The following is a 19,513-nucleotide window of genomic DNA, read 5'->3' on the forward strand; positions in this document are numbered from 1 at the left end:
GAGCCAGTCCTACACCGTAGCTGTGCGCCGCGGCTACGCGCCGCAGCTACAGGCATCATCACCCCTAATGATTGCAGTACAGCGACCCGTCCATCAGCCTCGTCTCCCGTCAACCACATAAGACAGAAGAAATCATGGCCCCTGCAGAGCGAGCGAGCACGCTTTTGACCTTCCTCTCACTATATCCCATCATGATGAATCGATCCGCCCCTGGTCAGCGATAGCACAATGAGCGTCAGCAGAAGGAGCAGAGGTCAGACCGATGATGGTCATGTATGGTGAACTGTGCGATAGGATAGAACACCCGTACATCATGACCGACTCCTGTGCGTCGTGTCATGATGTACGAAGGACATGTAATTCTCACTCCACCTTGTGCCTATAAAAGGGGAGCAGGAGGTAAACTCTAGGGGGGACAGACAGGAGAGGGGAGAAAACGAAGACTGATCCAATCCAGAATACAAAAACAGAGGACGTAAGGTGTTATGCGCTCGCGGCCCGAACCTCTCAAAAAATCCTCTTGAGTTCATAGTCCACAGGCGAGATCCATCTCTACCCAGACCATCTCGCGCTCACTCCCACCCCCCGAACCGTTCTTTGGGTGTTCCGCGCACCCTGTGTGTCGCAGCAGACGACAACCTCGACGGACAGGTTTATCAATCTCAATCGCTACCCGGGCACGTAAGTAAGCGCCACTGGCCTTGCCATCAGGATCAACGTCCATCTTCACCACACGACTGAGTAGACCCATAGCACGTGAGCCCCTCGTCTGGTTCATCCAACCAAGCGGCAAATTCAAGATTCTCACCCATAGCTCCATTCTGTCAAACACGATCTCCGAAGAAATGAGCTTCTCATCATACTGCTGTAGAAGAACTGCATACCTGCCCCCCATCCACGGTGATCCCCCCAGCACGCGTTCCAAATCAGCACCACAACCGAATTCCGCCACAAACAAATTGTCAGCCTTCTCACCGATTGCTCGGAGTTTGAGGCCTACCGGATTCCCCCATGCTGGCTTCATAGCCGACCTCACTGTATTCACATGGACCGGCGAAGGAGACAGTACCTTCCCCACCAATGCCCATTCTACAGTCGATGCGGGTACAATCTCCTCATCATCAGAAAAATCTGCTACGGCTCCTTCCTCCTCCGTCAGGTTCAGCCGTCTCAGCAGATCAGTCACATTAGGGTTTGGGGTGCTGCTCCCATCCCCATTACTTCCACTTCCACCCGACGCCATGCGATCAGATAGAGGGCAAAAAAGTTTTTGCCAAATAAGATTGGAAACTTTTTGCCAAATAAGACGAAAGTGGTACAGTTTTCGATGCCAAAAAGTTGTATTTTTTCGTCTTATTTGGCAAAAAAGTTTCCAATCAGCGAGTAATTAGGGTTAATAGATTCGTCTCGTCAATTACCACAGATCTGTGTCAACATGCATGCAATTAGTCTACATTTAGTACTCCATGCATGTGCTGCAACATGTGATGTGACGGTTTCCGGAATTTTTTTCCGGTAACCAAACAGGGCCTAAGTCCTCAGTTGCATCCTGCGATAGTAAACAAGGTGTCCGGCCGGATCGGAGATTCGGAGCTTCGCAGGTGAATGAACTCCTCACCAACCTACCTCACAAGACAAAAGATGGCTATGTATGTGCTTTACGGCTTATTTGATCTCTTCTCTTGCCGCCCAGGAAAGGTATTTTGCACTTCTCAAGCAAAGTTCGCGCCTAGGCATCTCGTCAGTTGTTTTTGTTGTTCAACGTGTTTCCAGACAGGCAATGATAACATACAAATACTGTATGCAATACGTACTGTACAGCTGATGCTTGGTCCTTAAAATACGACCTTTAATTTGTCTGTCTGGCGAAATGATTTGCCGGTGACGCTAAAAAAAAATGATTTGCCGGTGCCAATATGCAATGATTTGTTCTATCATTGAGTTCAACTGTACTAGTAGTATATGTCATCCAAATCCCAGGACAGTATGTATGTATGTATAAGACGAAGGGTAGCTGCATCTGATCGTGATCGGATTTAGGCATTCTATATATGTATGGCTATATATGCACATGCACCTGTGTAAATGAAGAACACGTCGAGTTCAGAATGCAAAGGGCGTGATGGAAACAGCTAGCTAGCCATTAATAATCTCATGATGGCGATGGTTAAGTTCTCAAGCAGGAAGCTTTCGCTGGCTGCCTCTCCTTTCTGCGGATGCCTTTGCAACCACAGCCTCTGATATGAATGGCTCCTCCATCGAGGTTCGCCTTTTATCAGTCACATTCACATTGCGCCTACTCAAGTCACCAGCAGCGGCAGACCTGAATTCCTGAAGATGTCATCAAGCTTATTCATCAACCGGATAGTAGCCAGTATAATTATGAGATTTGTACTGAAAATTAATAATGTTATAGTTAGGGATGAAAACAGAACATGCAGAGCCTTCCTTGTCAGTTTGTACTGAAAATTAATAATGTTATAGTTAGGGATGAAAACAGAACATGCAGAGCCCTCCTTGTCAGTATGCCTACTTCCTATACTGTCCTTTTTATGCATGAAAGATACAACATTCCATTCCAAGCAACACATCTTAATTATAATCCCAATTTCAGCTTGACAAGTTTAACCATGAACCACTATGTCAACATTGAGTTCATCCAGGTCAGGGGCAAAGTGTATGAAGTTGAATCGAACACGGCTCATAAACTATAACAATGTTTATAGTTTACAGAGTTTCCAATCAATGCAGTTCAATTCCTTAAAACTCAGACTACCATTGCAAACAAATGAAGCAGAAATATGTGAAGCTACCGGGAAGGCAAGATCATAAGAGAAACAGACACAGAATGCAAAAAAAAAAATGTGGAGGGGTCATCAGAGACTTAATATTAGGGAATCACAGGAGAACAATATCCAACCACATTATTCCAGTGACAATCATTGTTTAATATAATGCTGCTCAGAATATATAATTTAACTGCAAGCAGCGGCACGAGGTACAGTATGGTAGCAAAACAAGTAAATCAAATGCATATCTGTCTTGAGCAACTCTGTTATAGCAATTTCAGTTAACCATAGCATAAAACATCTCAGCCTTTCTTAAATGCCCATCAAACACTGAATCCACAGAAAAAGCAGACACAAAATGTAAATGTCACGACGATAATATAAAGCAGATATTAGTGGCTTTTACTTGATACATTTGAGTAACCAGTAGCAATAGATGACAATATAACACACCAGGATGATTGATTACATGACATATATAATAATGAGTTGATCTTAGGATAGCTGCATCGCAGACAAGATACTACTACACCTTGGGCATCTGACAAAGGTCACTCATGAATGAAGATAGCATCAACTCCCTAATAACACAGCTTCCAGCAAGCAAGCGAACACAGATTCTACACCTCCTCCACATCATCCCTCTCGTCGTCAGTGACTTGGTACTGGAGGACCGCGTGTCCATTGGTGCGGTATTGCCGGAGCAGGTTCGCCTGGTTTTCTATGTGCCTAATACGAGAAGCAAGCCTTCTGCCTTCTGTGGCGAGGTCGTCGAAGGTATCCATTTCCCTGGTGACTGCTTGCTCAAACGTGGACACGCCGATAGACATCACGTAGCTCCAGACCTCATTAGACAAATAGTGCCCCATTTCAGCCTGGTTGTTGATCTCCTGTGTCACCAGCTTCATCGTCTTGTTCTTCGCCTCTGTCTCTGTCCCTTTGATGATCTCGGCGTATGCGTATCCATAGGTGCGGTACTGGTACAGGACGTGGGCGTCGAATTCTCTCTTCTCCTGGAACTCAGCGGCGATTTCTTCCTTGAGCCTCTGGTCCAAGTCGAACTGCCCAGAGCGGGAGAGGCGCCTCAGTCGCTAGGAGACCCATCACCTCCTTGGTGCGCAGGTAGTCCAGGAGCTCCTGGCTCAATTTCGTCATCCCGCCACCAGCCGCGCTGTCGTCCTCCATCTCTCTCATCACCTCGTCGCCCATGGTGGGCTTCTTCGTCCTCTTCTCCTGCTCACCGGCCGCCTGCTTCCCGAGCTTGGAGGCAAACTTCTCTATCCTCTTCTTCTTCTTCTTGGATCTTTTCTTCTTCTTCTCCTCTGACCTCTTCTCCTTCTTGGATGGTTTGTCGGCCTTGCGAGGACGCTTCTTTTCTTGGTGACGCTGACGGCGGCGCACATGGAGCCGTCGCCGGCCACGGTCTCCTCGGAACACCTCATTGACCGCTTAACCTCAGCAGCCGTCTTCATCTCGCCGTGTAGCCCGCTGCCCGCTCACGAAACCCTAGCTAGTTATTTGATCAGCGGCGGCGGCGGCCTCCGAGATGCGATGAAGCAGAGTTGAGGTTGGAGGACAGACATGAACATAGGATGGATCACAGGAGGGGAGATCCTAAATGGGCCGGTCGGCGCTAGCTAAATGGGCCATATCTACTCTAACCACAAGCCCAGATCATTCTTCAGGTTGGGCTTCTGCTTCTTCTTTTCCTCCTCTCCAAGGGATTATTATTTATCCAATTATATGCAAATGATTTTTCTAAAAAATTATATGCAAATGATTCTCAAAAAAATTCCAATTATACGAAAATGCAAAGTTATTAACAACAACTTCACTAGTAGAAAGGGACCTGTGGAGTATGTTTCCTCCTCTCCAAGAACCAACACTTTTGTATTCTTCCACGTACACAATTCAACAACATTAACGCAAGTCGTGAGCAAATAATTGACAAGTAGGCAAATGAATGTTCAAGCATGTGACCTTAACTACTATATGTATTTACAAAATAACTTTGATTTTATCAGTGTCTTATTCTGCGCAATCACCTGTGCAATTTAATCGGCGAAGCGTAGGTCATCTCTAGACCACAAAATAGGCGAAACACCGGCCGGCTGCACACACATATATTAGTTATCTTGCAATGTCGTGAGTACGCAGTAGACGACACATGCATACATCATTAGCTAGCTAGATAGATAAAAATGGTTAGAGCAACGCAAGGCTAATGAACTTCCATACATGCAAATATATATAAGGCTTGGGTCATCTCGATGATCTATATGTTCATCTATATCTAATATAAGAAATTTGGCACTTTTGCTAGCTAGCTTGCTGGTCCATTGAATTCAGTATGAATCATCACTAATCATTTAGTACCAGTTAGTATTTCATATATATGTGGGAACAACTTGCATCGAGTACCAGTTAGTATTTCATACGTACTACACTACGTGTGCTGTGTTAAGCTAAAAAGCTAATCTCTAAAAATCCTTTGGGTATAAATACCCTCCAAAGTCTCCATGTCGACCTGGACGTCGCCATCTGCGTCTGCCTCGCCATCAACGCCATCCTCCTTGGCGTCAACCACGACGTCGCCGTGTGCCCGCCGGATTCAAATGCGCCTACCTTAGCTACTACGCCGGCCCGCGCGAGAACAGAGGGAGAAAGAGTGACGTCAGTGAATACCGTAGCATACTTTCCCTTTTTCAAACTTTTCCAATTACTTTCAAATTTACATAGAAACTTCAACTTCCAAAAAAAATGTTGCTCAAAATTTAAACTCTTTTGGCCAAAGATCTCACGCCTGCCATTGCCGAGTCTGTAAGGAACAAGAAATGCACTGTTTCCTTATACAGCCACACTTTGATGAGACTACTTTCTATGGTCCTGTTTGGATCCTAGTGCTTAAAAACACTTCACTTTTTAACACTTTTTTTAGCAATGGGATCCAAACAAAGAGTGCTAAAAGAAGTGCTAAAAAGTGTCCCAATGCCTACAATATGGGCTAAAAATTTTCACACCAAAGGAGACCATAAAAAAACTTTAGCTTTTAGTGCTAAAGTTTAACAAATGGCAATAGATCCAAACACACCCTAAATCAAAAAGATTGCATGTTACCAAAAACATTGGTTCATCGTGTTATGACATCTAAGAATCATTCAATTGTGATGTTTCCAGATGGCCGGATTCAAAGAACAAGAATAGAAGAACCGAGTAACATAGAGAATTCCTGCTGTCAAATATTCACATAGCTAAACCATTCAATATTCCAAATACTCCCCAATTTTAAGATAGCTGAACCATTCCAAATACTCTCCAGTAAGCAGTGTAATGGTTATATTTGGAAACCAAAATTGCAACGTAAAAAATCACCATGGTGCATGCAAAATTTTGGTTACCAAATCTCCAAACATAAGTACAGATGTAGCATCAGACACCATCCACGTGGCAGAAGAAACAGATGGCAAGACATTTCGCCAAAGTACAACTCTTGGAAAGGTCCTCAGCATCAAAGCTCCTGGTCATCCATGAAGTCAAGTCAGTAAATCTCTTGGGAAGGAGCTCGTGGTCATCCATGAAGTCAAGACTCACTAGTAAATCAATGGATTGTAAAACGATCAGGTCATATTCATGTGGCGTTCAACAATCAGGACAGATTAGAGAATGAGTTTGACAATCAGAACAGATTCGAAAATAATTGGGTAGAGGATCAAACCTGTTGGGGATTGTCATCCTCGAGCTTGCTCTGTAGGTCTTGCTGGGCCTCCGTAAGCTGGGCTTGCTACAATTAATATAATGAGAACTGATCAGATACTTAGGAATAACAACAAAATTTAGGTATGTACGGTGGGAAAAGCTAAAACCTCAATCTCAAGGAACAGGTGCAAAAATTGCTCTATCCCAGCCCGCAGCTCCTTCACAGAGTGTTTCTTCCTCCTACATGGAATGCCTGTTGCGGTCTCAATTGATTGACCAAATCTCCTATTGCGAACACCAAGGCGGTAGCTGTTCCATCCCCATTCTGTCAGCTGCGGCAAGTGCAACTCTAGAAAAAGCCTCAGCATAGCACTACAGGTGTCTGCCATAAGGACAAAATTTGAGTCAAGCAGGGTAAAGAGAGCAAAGGGTAGCAGTATAATTTCACAGGGCAAAGAGAGCAAAGGGTAAAGAGGGGCAATATCTGTCAGTGTTAGTCAATGAAATAGGAAACAAAATCGCATGAATCTTAAACTGCAAGGTAGCAGTTGGCTGATGAATCTTAAATTACATACACAGTCGAAACCTACTGTGCAAGAAATAAATAGCTGCATGGTAGCAGTTGGCTGATGATAGTATGGAGCCCAAAAATGTTTCAGCTTTGTCAATGGGAGGATGAAAACAAACCCTAATTGCACATCACACTAAGAAACGCAGCAATCAAATAAAAGACAGATGAAATACTCCAAGGAATTCTACTGCAAGAAACCGATCAAAGACTGACAGATTATTGATAAATAAACAGCACAGGAGGTTAAACCGAAAGAGATTGAAGCAACATCTAGATTTCATTTTACTCGTAGAGGAAAAAATGCACAAATATCACTGCATCAAGATAGATTTCATCTAAAACAAATGGATCAGAATTAAAAACAGGAGGGCACAAAACATAAAGAGAAGAAAAAGGATTACCATTGTTGATATGTTGAAACTGTTGGATGGCGATAGCTTGTGTTGCAAAAGGATAATGCACTATAAGCTTGACAACAGATGTAAAGCTCTCAAAGCTCAACAAGTCAGCGGGGGAGAGAGTGTTGTACGCCCAAAACAGCGAATAGCCCATTGCAGATTCAAATAGCAGAAAGACTGCTCTGCCATGATGTATCGGGCTATTCTGTGGAATACCTTGAGGGTAGAGAGAAAGGAGACAATCGATGTCTGGTAGCTGGCGCTGATTGACTATAGAAGGATCTTCCAGTATCTTGTCTCTTAGTGCAGCTGGCATGCGGAATATCTGGCTTCCATACAATTGCTCGCGTTTATGTATCACCTGCACCACATTAGCCAACATTGTACTGCAAGACTGGATCTTAGCTGCAAATAAACCATGTCACAAATAGGAAGGATCATAAATAAGCACATATAGGAATGTCGCAAATAAACCATGTCACAAATAGGAATGATCATAAATAAGATGGTGGTCATGAAATGAAAGCTACAGACATGTGAGATCGTTGCCAGCAACAGTGGCCTGAGCATCAACTTCCAGTCGAAGCCGGTGATCGCGTAAATAACGAATCCTGTTGACATGTCTTGCCAATGCACTGTACCTGATCTGAAGGAAGCGGTTACATTGCGGTGCACTCACTGGATCCTTGCCCCAAAAGACACTAACTGCAGGCAGACCTTGAGGTACCGAGATCTGTTAAAAGGCACAAATTTAATTCAAGAGGCAATTGCATCTCACAAATTGAGCAAGCAACGAATGTAACATTAATAAAATTGAGCACCAAACTTACTTCATCAGGAAAATAGTGAGGCCTGTTACAGAGGTATGAAAGGGAGCCATTCGGAAGGGTAACAGCATCTGGAACTTTGTCAAGAAACTGACGCACAAAACCAGCAACAAAGGGCTCACCCCCCACAGCTATAACTTCTGCAATCAAACACTTTGGCTGCCCAGCAAGTGATGGCATTGAGTCTTCATGGTCTGAAAAAGGAGTTTAATATAGATCAGTCCGTTGTACATAGCCAGTAATGGAAATTTACCATAGAAGTCACTTTAGCAGAAGAGGTGACATACACAAATCATGGAATAACTTGTAACAGGCAGAAAAAACTGAGGAATTTACCTCTGATCTCGCGCTGGGTGATAGCCATTGATGCTTCATAACTGCTTCGTCCTTGCAGAAGTGTTGCTCTTTCTTGTTTATCATAGGCTCCATTTATCTTATTTTGAGTCCAACCAATATCCTCGTAAGTTAAGCGCAGTCGGTTGTTGAGAGTCAAGATGCGGCCGTTGCCAGGATTGAAGTCATCTGGAAAATTGATCTGGAACGAGGATTCAATGAAACATTAAGCGAAACAAACACAGAACCAAGTGCCGCGATTGTGGGATAACCGGTAAGTAATGTATACAGAATACAATAAGACAAGACTACGCTACCCTACTACAGAACCAAACACCAGAATTATGGGTTAACCGGTAAGTGATGTATCCAGAATACAATAGGGTAACACTAAACATCCCTACAACAGAACCAGACACCACGAATATGGGTTACCCAGTAAGTGATGTGTCCATAACACAATATGATAACACTAAGCAACCCTACTACAGAACTAAAAGACCACGATTGTGGGTTAGCCAGTGTATCCAGAACAGTAACGCTAAGCACCAGAATTAGGGGTTATATCCAGTAAGAAATGTATAAGACAAGACTACGCTACCCTACTACATAACCAAACACCGCAATTGAGGGTTAGCCAGTAAGTAATATATCCATAATACAATATTGCCAACACTAAGCAACCCTACCACGGAACTAAAAGACCACGATTGTGGGTTAACCAGTAAGTAGTGTATCCAGAATTCAATTATGCTAACACTGAGCAACTCAGCCACAGAACCAAACAAGGAGCATTGTGGATTAACCAGTAAGTAGTGCATCCAGAGTACAACAACAATATGCTAACACTAAGCAACCCTAGGACGGAACCAAACACCAGGATTGTGAGGTTAAACAGTAAGAAATGGATCCAACCAACACAAATAAATCCCAGATCCAAGCACCAGTCGTAGGTTAATCCAGAGCAAAATTCATTCGCAGGGGGTAGGTACCTCCTGAGGGAACTCATCCCGTAGCGCCCACTCTGGTATATTTCCCATCACATCGCCTGACACACGGGTTCCGCGAGACATGGCGGATCTGAAAGGGAAACCTATGAGAATGAGGGATCTGAAAGGGAAACCTAGGAGGATGGATGGGAGCCAAAAGCGAGACTAGCGCCAGCACGAACCTGGCAATGGGGAAACCAATTACTTTCAAATTTACATAGAAACTTCAACTTCCCAAAAAAAATGTTGCTCAAAATTTAAACTCTTTTGGCCAAAGATCTCACGCCTGCCATTGCCGAGTCTGTAAGGAACAAGAAATGCACTGTTTCCTTATACAGCCACACTTTGATGAGACTACTTTCTATGGCCCTGTTTGGATCCTAGTGCTTAAAAACACTTCACTTTTTAACACTTTTTTTAGCAATGGGATCCAAACAAAGAGTGCTAAAAGAAGTGCTAAAAAGTGTCCCAATGCCTACAATATGGGCTAAAAATTTTCACACCAAAGGAGACCATAAAAAAACTTTAGCTTTTAGTGCTAAAGTTTAACAAATGGCAATAGATCCAAACACACCCTAAATCAAAAAGATTGCATGTTACCAAAAACATTGGTTCATCGTGTTATGACATCTAAGAATCATTCAATTGTGATGTTTCCAGATGGCCGGATTCAAAGAACAAGAATAGAAGAACCGAGTAACATAGAGAATTCCTGCTGTCAAATATTCACATAGCTAAACCATTCAATATTCCAAATACTCCCCAATTTTAAGATAGCTGAACCATTCCAAATACTCTCCAGTAAGCAGTGTAATGGTTATATTTGGAAACCAAAATTGCAACGTAAAAAATCACCATGGTGCATGCAAAATTTTGGTTACCAAATCTCCAAACATAAGTACAGATGTAGCATCAGACACCATCCACGTGGCAGAAGAAACAGATGGCAAGACATTTCGCCAAAGTACAACTCTTGGAAAGGTCCTCAGCATCAAAGCTCCTGGTCATCCATGAAGTCAGTAAATCTCTTGGGAAGGAGCTCGTGGTCATCCATGAAGTCAAGACTCACTAGTAAATCAATGGATTGTAAAACGATCAGGTCATATTCATGTGGCGTTCAGTAATCAGGACAGATTAGAGAATGAGTTTGACAATCAGAACAGATTCGAAAATAATTGGGTAGAGGATCAAACCTGTTGGGGATTGTCATCCTCGAGCTTGCTCTGTAGGTCTTGCTGGGCCTCCGTAAGCTGGGCTTGCTACAATTAATATAATGAGAACTGATCAGATACTTAGGAATAACAACAAAATTTAGGTATGTACGGTGGGAAAAGCTAAAACCTCAATCTCAAGGAACAGGTGCAAAAATTGCTCTATCCCAGCCCGCAGCTCCTTCACAGAGTGTTTCTTCCTCCTACATGGAATGCCTGTTGCGGTCTCAATTGATTGACCAAATCTCCTATTGCGAACACCAAGGCGGTAGCTGTTCCATCCCCATTCTGTCAGCTGCGGCAAGTGCAACTCTAGAAAAAGCCTCAGCATAGCACTACAGGTGTCTGCCATAAGGACAAAATTTGAGTCAAGCAGGGTAAAGAGAGCAAAGGGTAGCAGTATAATTTCACAGGGCAAAGAGAGCAAAGGGTAAAGAGGGGCAATATCTGTCAGTGTTAGTCAATGAAATAGGAAACAAAATCGCATGAATCTTAAACTGCAAGGTAGCAGTTGGCTGATGAATCTTAAATTACATACACAGTCGAAACCTACTGTGCAAGAAATAAATAGCTGCATGGTAGCAGTTGGCTGATGATAGTATGGAGCCCAAAAATGTTTCAGCTTTGTCAATGGGAGGATGAAAACAAACCCTAATTGCACATCACACTAAGAAACGCAGCAATCAAATAAAAGACAGATGAAATACTCCAAGGAATTCTACTGCAAGAAACCGATCAAAGACTGACAGATTATTGATAAATAAACAGCACAGGAGGTTAAACCGAAAGAGATTGAAGCAACATCTAGATTTCATTTTACTCGTAGAGGAAAAAATGCACAAATATCACTGCATCAAGATAGATTTCATCTAAAACAAATGGATCAGAAATAAAAACAGGAGGGCACAAAACATAAAGAGAAGAAAAAGGATTACCATTATTGATATGTTGAAACTGTTGGATGGCGATAGCTTGTGTTGCAAAAGGATAATGCACTATAAGCTTGACAACAGATGTAAAGCTCTCAAAGCTCAACAAGTCAGCGGGGGAGAGAGTGTTGTACGCCCAAAACAGCGAATAGCCCATTGCAGATTCAAATAGCAGAAAGACTGCTCTGCCATGATGTATCGGGCTATTCTGTGGAATACCTTGAGGGTAGAGAGAAAGGAGACAATCGATGTCTGGTAGCTGGCGCTGATTGACTATAGAAGGATCTTCCAGTATCTTGTCTCTTAGTGCAGCTGGCATGCGGAATATCTGGCTTCCATACAATTGCTCGCGTTTATGTATCACCTGCACCACATTAGCCAACATTGTACTGCAAGACTGGATCTTAGCTGCAAATAAACCATGTCACAAATAGGAAGGATCATAAATAAGCACATATAGGAATGTCGCAAATAAACCATGTCACAAATAGGAATGATCATAAATAAGATGGTGGTCATGAAATGAAAGCTACAGACATGTGAGATCGTTGCCAGCAACAGTGGCCTGAGCATCAACTTCCAGTCGAAGCCGGTGATCGCGTAAATAACGAATCCTGTTGACATGTCTTGCCAATGCACTGTACCTGATCTGAAGGAAGCGGTTACATTGCGGTGCACTCACTGGATCCTTGCCCCAAAAGACACTAACTGCAGGCAGACCTTGAGGTACCGAGATCTGTTAAAAGGCACAAATTTAATTCAAGAGGCAATTGCATCACACAAATTGAGCAAGCAACGAATGTAACATTAATAAAATTGAGCACCAAACTTACTTCATCAGGAAAATAGTGAGGCCTGTTACAGAGGTATGAAAGGGAGCCATTCGGAAGGGTAACAGCATCTGGAACTTTGTCAAGAAACTGACGCACAAAACCAGCAACAAAGGGCTCACCCCCCACAGCTATAACTTCTGCAATCAAACACTTTGGCTGCCCAGCAAGTGATGGCATTGAGTCTTCATGGTCTGAAAAAGGAGTTTAATATAGATCAGTCCGTTGTACATAGCCAGTAATGGAAATTTACCATAGAAGTCACTTTAGCAGAAGAGGTGACATACACAAATCATGGAATAACTTGTAACAGGCAGAAAAAACTGAGGAATTTACCTCTGATCTCGCGCTGGGTGATAGCCATTGATGCTTCATAACTGCTTCGTCCTTGCAGAAGTGTTGCTCTTTCTTGTTTATCATAGGCTCCATTTATCTTATTTTGAGTCCAACCAATATCCTCGTAAGTTAAGCGCAGTCGGTTGTTGAGAGTCAAGATGCGGCCGTTGCCAGGATTGAAGTCATCTGGAAAATTGATCTGGAACGAGGATTCAATGAAACATTAAGCGAAACAAACACAGAACCAAGTGCCGCGATTGTGGGATAACCGGTAAGTAATGTATACAGAATACAATAAGACAAGACTACGCTACCCTACTACAGAACCAAACACCAGAATTATGGGTTAACCGGTAAGTGATGTATCCAGAATACAATAGGGTAACACTAAACATCCCTACAACAGAACCAGACACCACGAATATGGGTTACCCAGTAAGTGATGTGTCCATAACACAATATGATAACACTAAGCAACCCTACTACAGAACTAAAAGACCACGATTGTGGGTTAGCCAGTGTATCCAGAACAGTAACGCTAAGCACCAGAATTAGGGGTTATATCCAGTAAGAAATGTATAAGACAAGACTACGCTACCCTACTACATAACCAAACACCGCAATTGAGGGTTAGCCAGTAAGTAATATATCCATAATACAATATTGCCAACACTAAGCAACCCTACCACGGAACTAAAAGACCACGATTGTGGGTTAACCAGTAAGTAGTGTATCCAGAATTCAATTATGCTAACACTGAGCAACTCAGCCACAGAACCAAACAAGGAGCATTGTGGATTAACCAGTAAGTAGTGCATCCAGAGTACAACAACAATATGCTAACACTAAGCAACCCTAGGACGGAACCAAACACCAGGATTGTGAGGTTAAACAGTAAGAAATGGATCCAACCAACACAAATAAATCCCAGATCCAAGCACCAGTCGTAGGTTAATCCAGAGCAAAATTCATTCGCAGGGGGTAGGTACCTCCTGAGGGAACTCATCCCGTAGCGCCCACTCTGGTATATTTCCCATCACATCGCCTGACACACGGGTTCCGCGAGACATGGCGGATCTGAAAGGGAAACCTATGAGAATGAGGGATCTGAAAGGGAAACCTAGGAGGATGGATGGGAGCCAAAAGCGAGACTAGCGCCAGCACGAACCTGGCAATGGGGAAACCAATTACTTTCAAATTTACATAGAAACTTCAACTTCCCAAAAAAAATGTTGCTCAAAATTTAAACTCTTTTGGCCAAAGATCTCACGCCTGCCATTGCCGAGTCTGTAAGGAACAAGAAATGCACTGTTTCCTTATACAGCCACACTTTGATGAGACTACTTTCTATGGCCCTGTTTGGATCCTAGTGCTTAAAAACACTTCACTTTTTAACACTTTTTTTAGCAATGGGATCCAAACAAAGAGTGCTAAAAGAAGTGCTAAAAAGTGTCCCAATGCCTACAATATGGGCTAAAAATTTTCACACCAAAGGAGACCATAAAAAAACTTTAGCTTTTAGTGCTAAAGTTTAACAAATGGCAATAGATCCAAACACACCCTAAATCAAAAAGATTGCATGTTACCAAAAACATTGGTTCATCGTGTTATGACATCTAAGAATCATTCAATTGTGATGTTTCCAGATGGCCGGATTCAAAGAACAAGAATAGAAGAACCGAGTAACATAGAGAATTCCTGCTGTCAAATATTCACATAGCTAAACCATTCAATATTCCAAATACTCCCCAATTTTAAGATAGCTGAACCATTCCAAATACTCTCCAGTAAGCAGTGTAATGGTTATATTTGGAAACCAAAATTGCAACGTAAAAAATCACCATGGTGCATGCAAAATTTTGGTTACCAAATCTCCAAACATAAGTACAGATGTAGCATCAGACACCATCCACGTGGCAGAAGAAACAGATGGCAAGACATTTCGCCAAAGTACAACTCTTGGAAAGGTCCTCAGCATCAAAGCTCCTGGTCATCCATGAAGTCAGTAAATCTCTTGGGAAGGAGCTCGTGGTCATCCATGAAGTCAAGACTCACTAGTAAATCAATGGATTGTAAAACGATCAGGTCATATTCATGTGGCGTTCAACAATCAGGACAGATTAGAGAATGAGTTTGACAATCAGAACAGATTCGAAAATAATTGGGTAGAGGATCAAACCTGTTGGGGATTGTCATCCTCGAGCTTGCTCTGTAGGTCTTGCTGGGCCTCCGTAAGCTGGGCTTGCTACAATTAATATAATGAGAACTGATCAGATACTTAGGAATAACAACAAAATTTAGGTATGTACGGTGGGAAAAGCTAAAACCTCAATCTCAAGGAACAGGTGCAAAAATTGCTCTATCCCAGCCCGCAGCTCCTTCACAGAGTGTTTCTTCCTCCTACATGGAATGCCTGTTGCGGTCTCAATTGATTGACCAAATCTCCTATTGCGAACACCAAGGCGGTAGCTGTTCCATCCCCATTCTGTCAGCTGCGGCAAGTGCAACTCTAGAAAAAGCCTCAGCATAGCACTACAGGTGTCTGCCATAAGGACAAAATTTGAGTCAAGCAGGGTAAAGAGAGCAAAGGGTAGCAGTATAATTTCACAGGGCAAAGAGAGCAAAGGGTAAAGAGGGGCAATATCTGTCAGTGTTAGTCAATGAAATAGGAAACAAAATCGCATGAATCTTAAACTGCAAGGTAGCAGTTGGCTGATGAATCTTAAATTACATACACAGTCGAAACCTACTGTGCAAGAAATAAATAGCTGCATGGTAGCAGTTGGCTGATGATAGTATGGAGCCCAAAAATGTTTCAGCTTTGTCAATGGGAGGATGAAAACAAACCCTAATTGCACATCACACTAAGAAACGCAGCAATCAAATAAAAGACAGATGAAATACTCCAAGGAATTCTACTGCAAGAAACCGATCAAAGACTGACAGATTATTGATAAATAAACAGCACAGGAGGTTAAACCGAAAGAGATTGAAGCAACATCTAGATTTCATTTTACTCGTAGAGGAAAAAATGCACAAATATCACTGCATCAAGATAGATTTCATCTAAAACAAATGGATCAGAATTAAAAACAGGAGGGCACAAAACATAAAGAGAAGAAAAAGGATTACCATTATTGATATGTTGAAACTGTTGGATGGCGATAGCTTGTGTTGCAAAAGGATAATGCACTATAAGCTTGACAACAGATGTAAAGCTCTCAAAGCTCAACAAGTCAGCGGGGGAGAGAGTGTTGTACGCCCAAAACAGCGAATAGCCCATTGCAGATTCAAATAGCAGAAAGACTGCTCTGCCATGATGTATCGGGCTATTCTGTGGAATACCTTGAGGGTAGAGAGAAAGGAGACAATCGATGTCTGGTAGCTGGCCTGATTGACTATAGAAGGATCTTCCAGTATCTTGTCTCTTAGTGCAGCTGGCATGCGGAATATCTGGCTTCCATACAATTGCTCGCGTTTATGTATCACCTGCACCACATTAGCCAACATTGTACTGCAAGACTGGATCTTAGCTGCAAATAAACCATGTCACAAATAGGAAGGATCATAAATAAGCACATATAGGAATGTCGCAAATAAACCATGTCACAAATAGGAATGATCATAAATAAGATGGTGGTCATGAAATGAAAGCTACAGACATGTGAGATCGTTGCCAGCAACAGTGGCCTGAGCATCAACTTCCAGTCGAAGCCGGTGATCGCGTAAATAACGAATCCTGTTGACATGTCTTGCCAATGCACTGTACCTGATCTGAAGGAAGCGGTTACATTGCGGTGCACTCACTGGATCCTTGCCCCAAAAGACACTAACTGCAGGCAGACCTTGAGGTACCGAGATCTGTTAAAAGGCACAAATTTAATTCAAGAGGCAATTGCATCACACAAATTGAGCAAGCAACGAATGTAACATTAATAAAATTGAGCACCAAACTTACTTCATCAGGAAAATAGTGAGGCCTGTTACAGAGGTATGAAAGGGAGCCATTCGGAAGGGTAACAGCATCTGGAACTTTGTCAAGAAACTGACGCACAAAACCAGCAACAAAGGGCTCACCCCCCACAGCTATAACTTCTGCAATCAAACACTTTGGCTGCCCAGCAAGTGATGGCATTGAGTCTTCATGGTCTGAAAAAGGAGTTTAATATAGATCAGTCCGTTGTACATAGCCAGTAATGGAAATTTACCATAGAAGTCACTTTAGCAGAAGAGGTGACATACACAAATCATGGAATAACTTGTAACAGGCAGAAAAAACTGAGGAATTTACCTCTGATCTCGCGCTGGGTGATAGCCATTGATGCTTCATAACTGCTTCGTCCTTGCAGAAGTGTTGCTCTTTCTTGTTTATCATAGGCTCCATTTATCTTATTTTGAGTCCAACCAATATCCTCGTAAGTTAAGCGCAGTCGGTTGTTGAGAGTCAAGATGCGGCCGTTGCCAGGATTGAAGTCATCTGGAAAATTGATCTGGAACGAGGATTCAATGAAACATTAAGCGAAACAAACACAGAACCAAGTGCCGCGATTGTGGGATAACCGGTAAGTAATGTATACAGAATACAATAAGACAAGACTACGCTACCCTACTACAGAACCAAACACCAGAATTATGGGTTAACCGGTAAGTGATGTATCCAGAATACAATAGGGTAACACTAAACATCCCTACAACAGAACCAGACACCACGAATATGGGTTACCCAGTAAGTGATGTGTCCATAACACAATATGATAACACTAAGCAACCCTACTACAGAACTAAAAGACCACGATTGTGGGTTAGCCAGTGTATCCAGAACAGTAACGCTAAGCACCAGAATTAGGGGTTATATCCAGTAAGAAATGTATAAGACAAGACTACGCTACCCTACTACATAACCAAACACCGCAATTGAGGGTTGGCCAGTAAGTAATATATCCATAATACAATATTGCCAACACTAAGCAACCCTACCACGGAACTAAAAGACCACGATTGTGGGTTAACCAGTAAGTAGTGTATCCAGAATTCAATTATGCTAACACTGAGCAACTCAGCCACAGAACCAAACAAGGAGCATTGTGGATTAACCAGTAAGTAGTGCATCCAGAGTACAACAACAATATGCTAACACTAAGCAACCCTAGGACGGAACCAAACACCAGGATTGTGAGGTTAAACAGTAAGAAATGGATCCAACCAACACAAATAAATCCCAGATCCAAGCACCAGTCGTAGGTTAATCCAGAGCAAAATTCATTCGCAGGGGGTAGGTACCTCCTGAGGGAACTCATCCCGTAGCGCCCACTCTGGTATATTTCCCATCACATCGCCTGACACACGGGTTCCGCGAGACATGGCGGATCTGAAAGGGAAACCTATGAGAATGAGGGATCTGAAAGGGAAACCTAGGAGGATGGATGGGAGCCAAAAGCGAGACTAGCGCCAGCACGAACCTGGCAATGGGGAAACCAATTACTTTCAAATTTACATAGAAACTTCAACTTCCCAAAAAAAATGTTGCTCAAAATTTAAACTCTTTTGGCCAAAGATCTCACGCCTGCCATTGCCGAGTCTGTAAGGAACAAGAAATGCACTGTTTCCTTATACAGCCACACTTTGATGAGACTACTTTCTATGGCCCTGTTTGGATCCTAGTGCTTAAAAACACTTCACTTTTTAACACTTTTTTTAGCAATGGGATCCAAACAAAGAGTGCTAAAAGAAGTGCTAAAAAGTGTCCCAATGCCTACAATATGGGCTAAAAATTTTCACACCAAAGGAGACCATAAAAAAACTTTAGCTTTTAGTGCTAAAGTTTAACAAATGGCAATAGATCCAAACACACCCTAAATCAAAAAGATTGCATGTTACCAAAAACATTGGTTCATCGTGTTATGACATCTAAGAATCATTCAATTGTGATGTTTCCAGATGGCCGGATTCAAAGAACAAGAATAGAAGAACCGAGTAACATAGAGAATTCCTGCTGTCAAATATTCACATAGCTAAACCATTCAATATTCCAAATACTCCCCAATTTTAAGATAGCTGAACCATTCCAAATACTCTCCAGTAAGCAGTGTAATGGTTATATTTGGAAACCAAAATTGCAACGTAAAAAATCACCATGGTGCATGCAAAATTTTGGTTACCAAATCTCCAAACATAAGTACAGATGTAGCATCAGACACCATCCACGTGGCAGAAGAAACAGATGGCAAGACATTTCGCCAAAGTACAACTCTTGGAAAGGTCCTCAGCATCAAAGCTCCTGGTCATCCATGAAGTCAGTCAGTAAATCTCTTGGGAAGGAGCTCGTGGTCATCCATGAAGTCAAGACTCACTAGTAAATCAATGGATTGTAAAACGATCAGGTCATATTCATGTGGCGTTCAACAATCAGGACAGATTAGAGAATGAGTTTGACAATCAGAACAGATTCGAAAATAATTGGGTAGAGGATCAAACCTGTTGGGGATTGTCATCCTCGAGCTTGCTCTGTAGGTCTTGCTGGGCCTCCGTAAGCTGGGCTTGCTACATTAATATAATGAGAACTGATCAGATACTTAGGAATAACAACAAAATTTAGGCATATCAT

General features: G+C 42.5%; 2 protein-coding genes across 4 annotated transcripts; both read right to left on the minus strand.

Moving 5' to 3' along the window:
• Window positions 1–5,876: 5,876 nt before the first annotated feature.
• LOC112892910 lies at window positions 5,877–10,031 on the minus strand. Of its 2 annotated transcripts, none has more exons than XM_025960006.1 (9): window positions 9,786–10,031; window positions 9,607–9,694; window positions 8,618–8,816; window positions 8,285–8,475; window positions 7,989–8,187; window positions 7,458–7,859; window positions 6,653–6,867; window positions 6,505–6,570; window positions 5,877–6,306 (listed from the first exon to the last, which is right to left on the minus strand). In XM_025960006.1, exons 2-9 carry the CDS (start codon window positions 9,685–9,687, stop codon window positions 6,298–6,300), a joined length of 1,362 nt encoding a protein of 453 aa, XP_025815791.1. In that variant the 5' UTR covers window positions 9,688–9,694; window positions 9,786–10,031; the 3' UTR covers window positions 5,877–6,297. The 2 variants fall into 2 exon arrangements, with proteins under 2 accessions (XP_025815791.1, XP_025815792.1); XM_025960007.1 differs by having other exon boundaries at window positions 5,877–6,379.
• Window positions 10,032–10,287: 256 nt separating this feature from the next.
• LOC112892911 lies at window positions 10,288–19,209 on the minus strand. Of its 2 annotated transcripts, XR_003228720.1 has the most exons (17): window positions 18,369–19,209; window positions 18,190–18,277; window positions 17,201–17,399; window positions 16,868–17,058; window positions 16,572–16,770; window positions 16,042–16,442; window positions 15,237–15,451; window positions 15,089–15,154; window positions 14,078–14,963; window positions 13,899–13,986; window positions 12,910–13,108; window positions 12,577–12,767; window positions 12,281–12,479; window positions 11,750–12,151; window positions 10,945–11,109; window positions 10,797–10,862; window positions 10,288–10,671 (listed from the first exon to the last, which is right to left on the minus strand). XR_003228720.1 is itself a non-coding variant. In XM_025960008.1 (9 exons), exons 2-9 carry the CDS (start codon window positions 13,977–13,979, stop codon window positions 10,669–10,671), a joined length of 1,356 nt encoding a protein of 451 aa, XP_025815793.1. In that variant the 5' UTR covers window positions 13,980–13,986; window positions 14,078–14,135; the 3' UTR covers window positions 10,301–10,668. The 2 variants fall into 2 exon arrangements, 1 of the variants encoding a protein (XP_025815793.1); XM_025960008.1 differs by lacking the exons at window positions 15,089–15,154; window positions 15,237–15,451; window positions 16,042–16,442; ... (3 more) ...; window positions 18,190–18,277; window positions 18,369–19,209 and having other exon boundaries at window positions 10,301–10,671; window positions 10,945–11,159; window positions 14,078–14,135.
• Window positions 19,210–19,513: the final 304 nt, after the last annotated feature.

Source organism: Panicum hallii, chromosome 5 (genome assembly GCF_002211085.1).
Source record: "Panicum hallii strain FIL2 chromosome 5, PHallii_v3.1, whole genome shotgun sequence".
Taxonomy (NCBI): Eukaryota; Viridiplantae; Streptophyta; class Magnoliopsida; order Poales; family Poaceae; genus Panicum; species Panicum hallii.

What these genes read in the sequence shown, in the direction of transcription:
- LOC112892911 (XM_025960008.1), bottom strand. Translation starts at nt 13,979, where the DNA reads ATGTCTCGCGGAACCCGTGTGTCAGGCGATGTGATGGGAAATATACCA. An exon ending in GGGATGAGTTCCCTCAGGAG is followed by an intron (nt 13,109 to 13,898) that starts GTACCTACCCCC and finishes TCCTCGTTCCAG; the next exon opens with ATCAATTTTCCAGATGACTT. An exon ending in CACCCAGCGCGAGATCAGAG is followed by an intron (nt 12,768 to 12,909) that starts GTAAATTCCTCA and finishes CTCCTTTTTCAG; the next exon opens with ACCATGAAGACTCAATGCCA.
- LOC112892910 (XM_025960006.1), bottom strand. Translation starts at nt 9,687, where the DNA reads ATGTCTCGCGGAACCCGTGTGTCAGGCGATGTGATGGGAAATATACCA. An exon ending in CTCACTATTTTCCTGATGAA is followed by an intron (nt 8,188 to 8,284) that starts GTAAGTTTGGTG and finishes GCCTTTTAACAG; the next exon opens with ATCTCGGTACCTCAAGGTCT. An exon ending in TGCTGGCAACGATCTCACAT is followed by an intron (nt 7,860 to 7,988) that starts GTCTGTAGCTTT and finishes GTTTATTTGCAG; the next exon opens with CTAAGATCCAGTCTTGCAGT.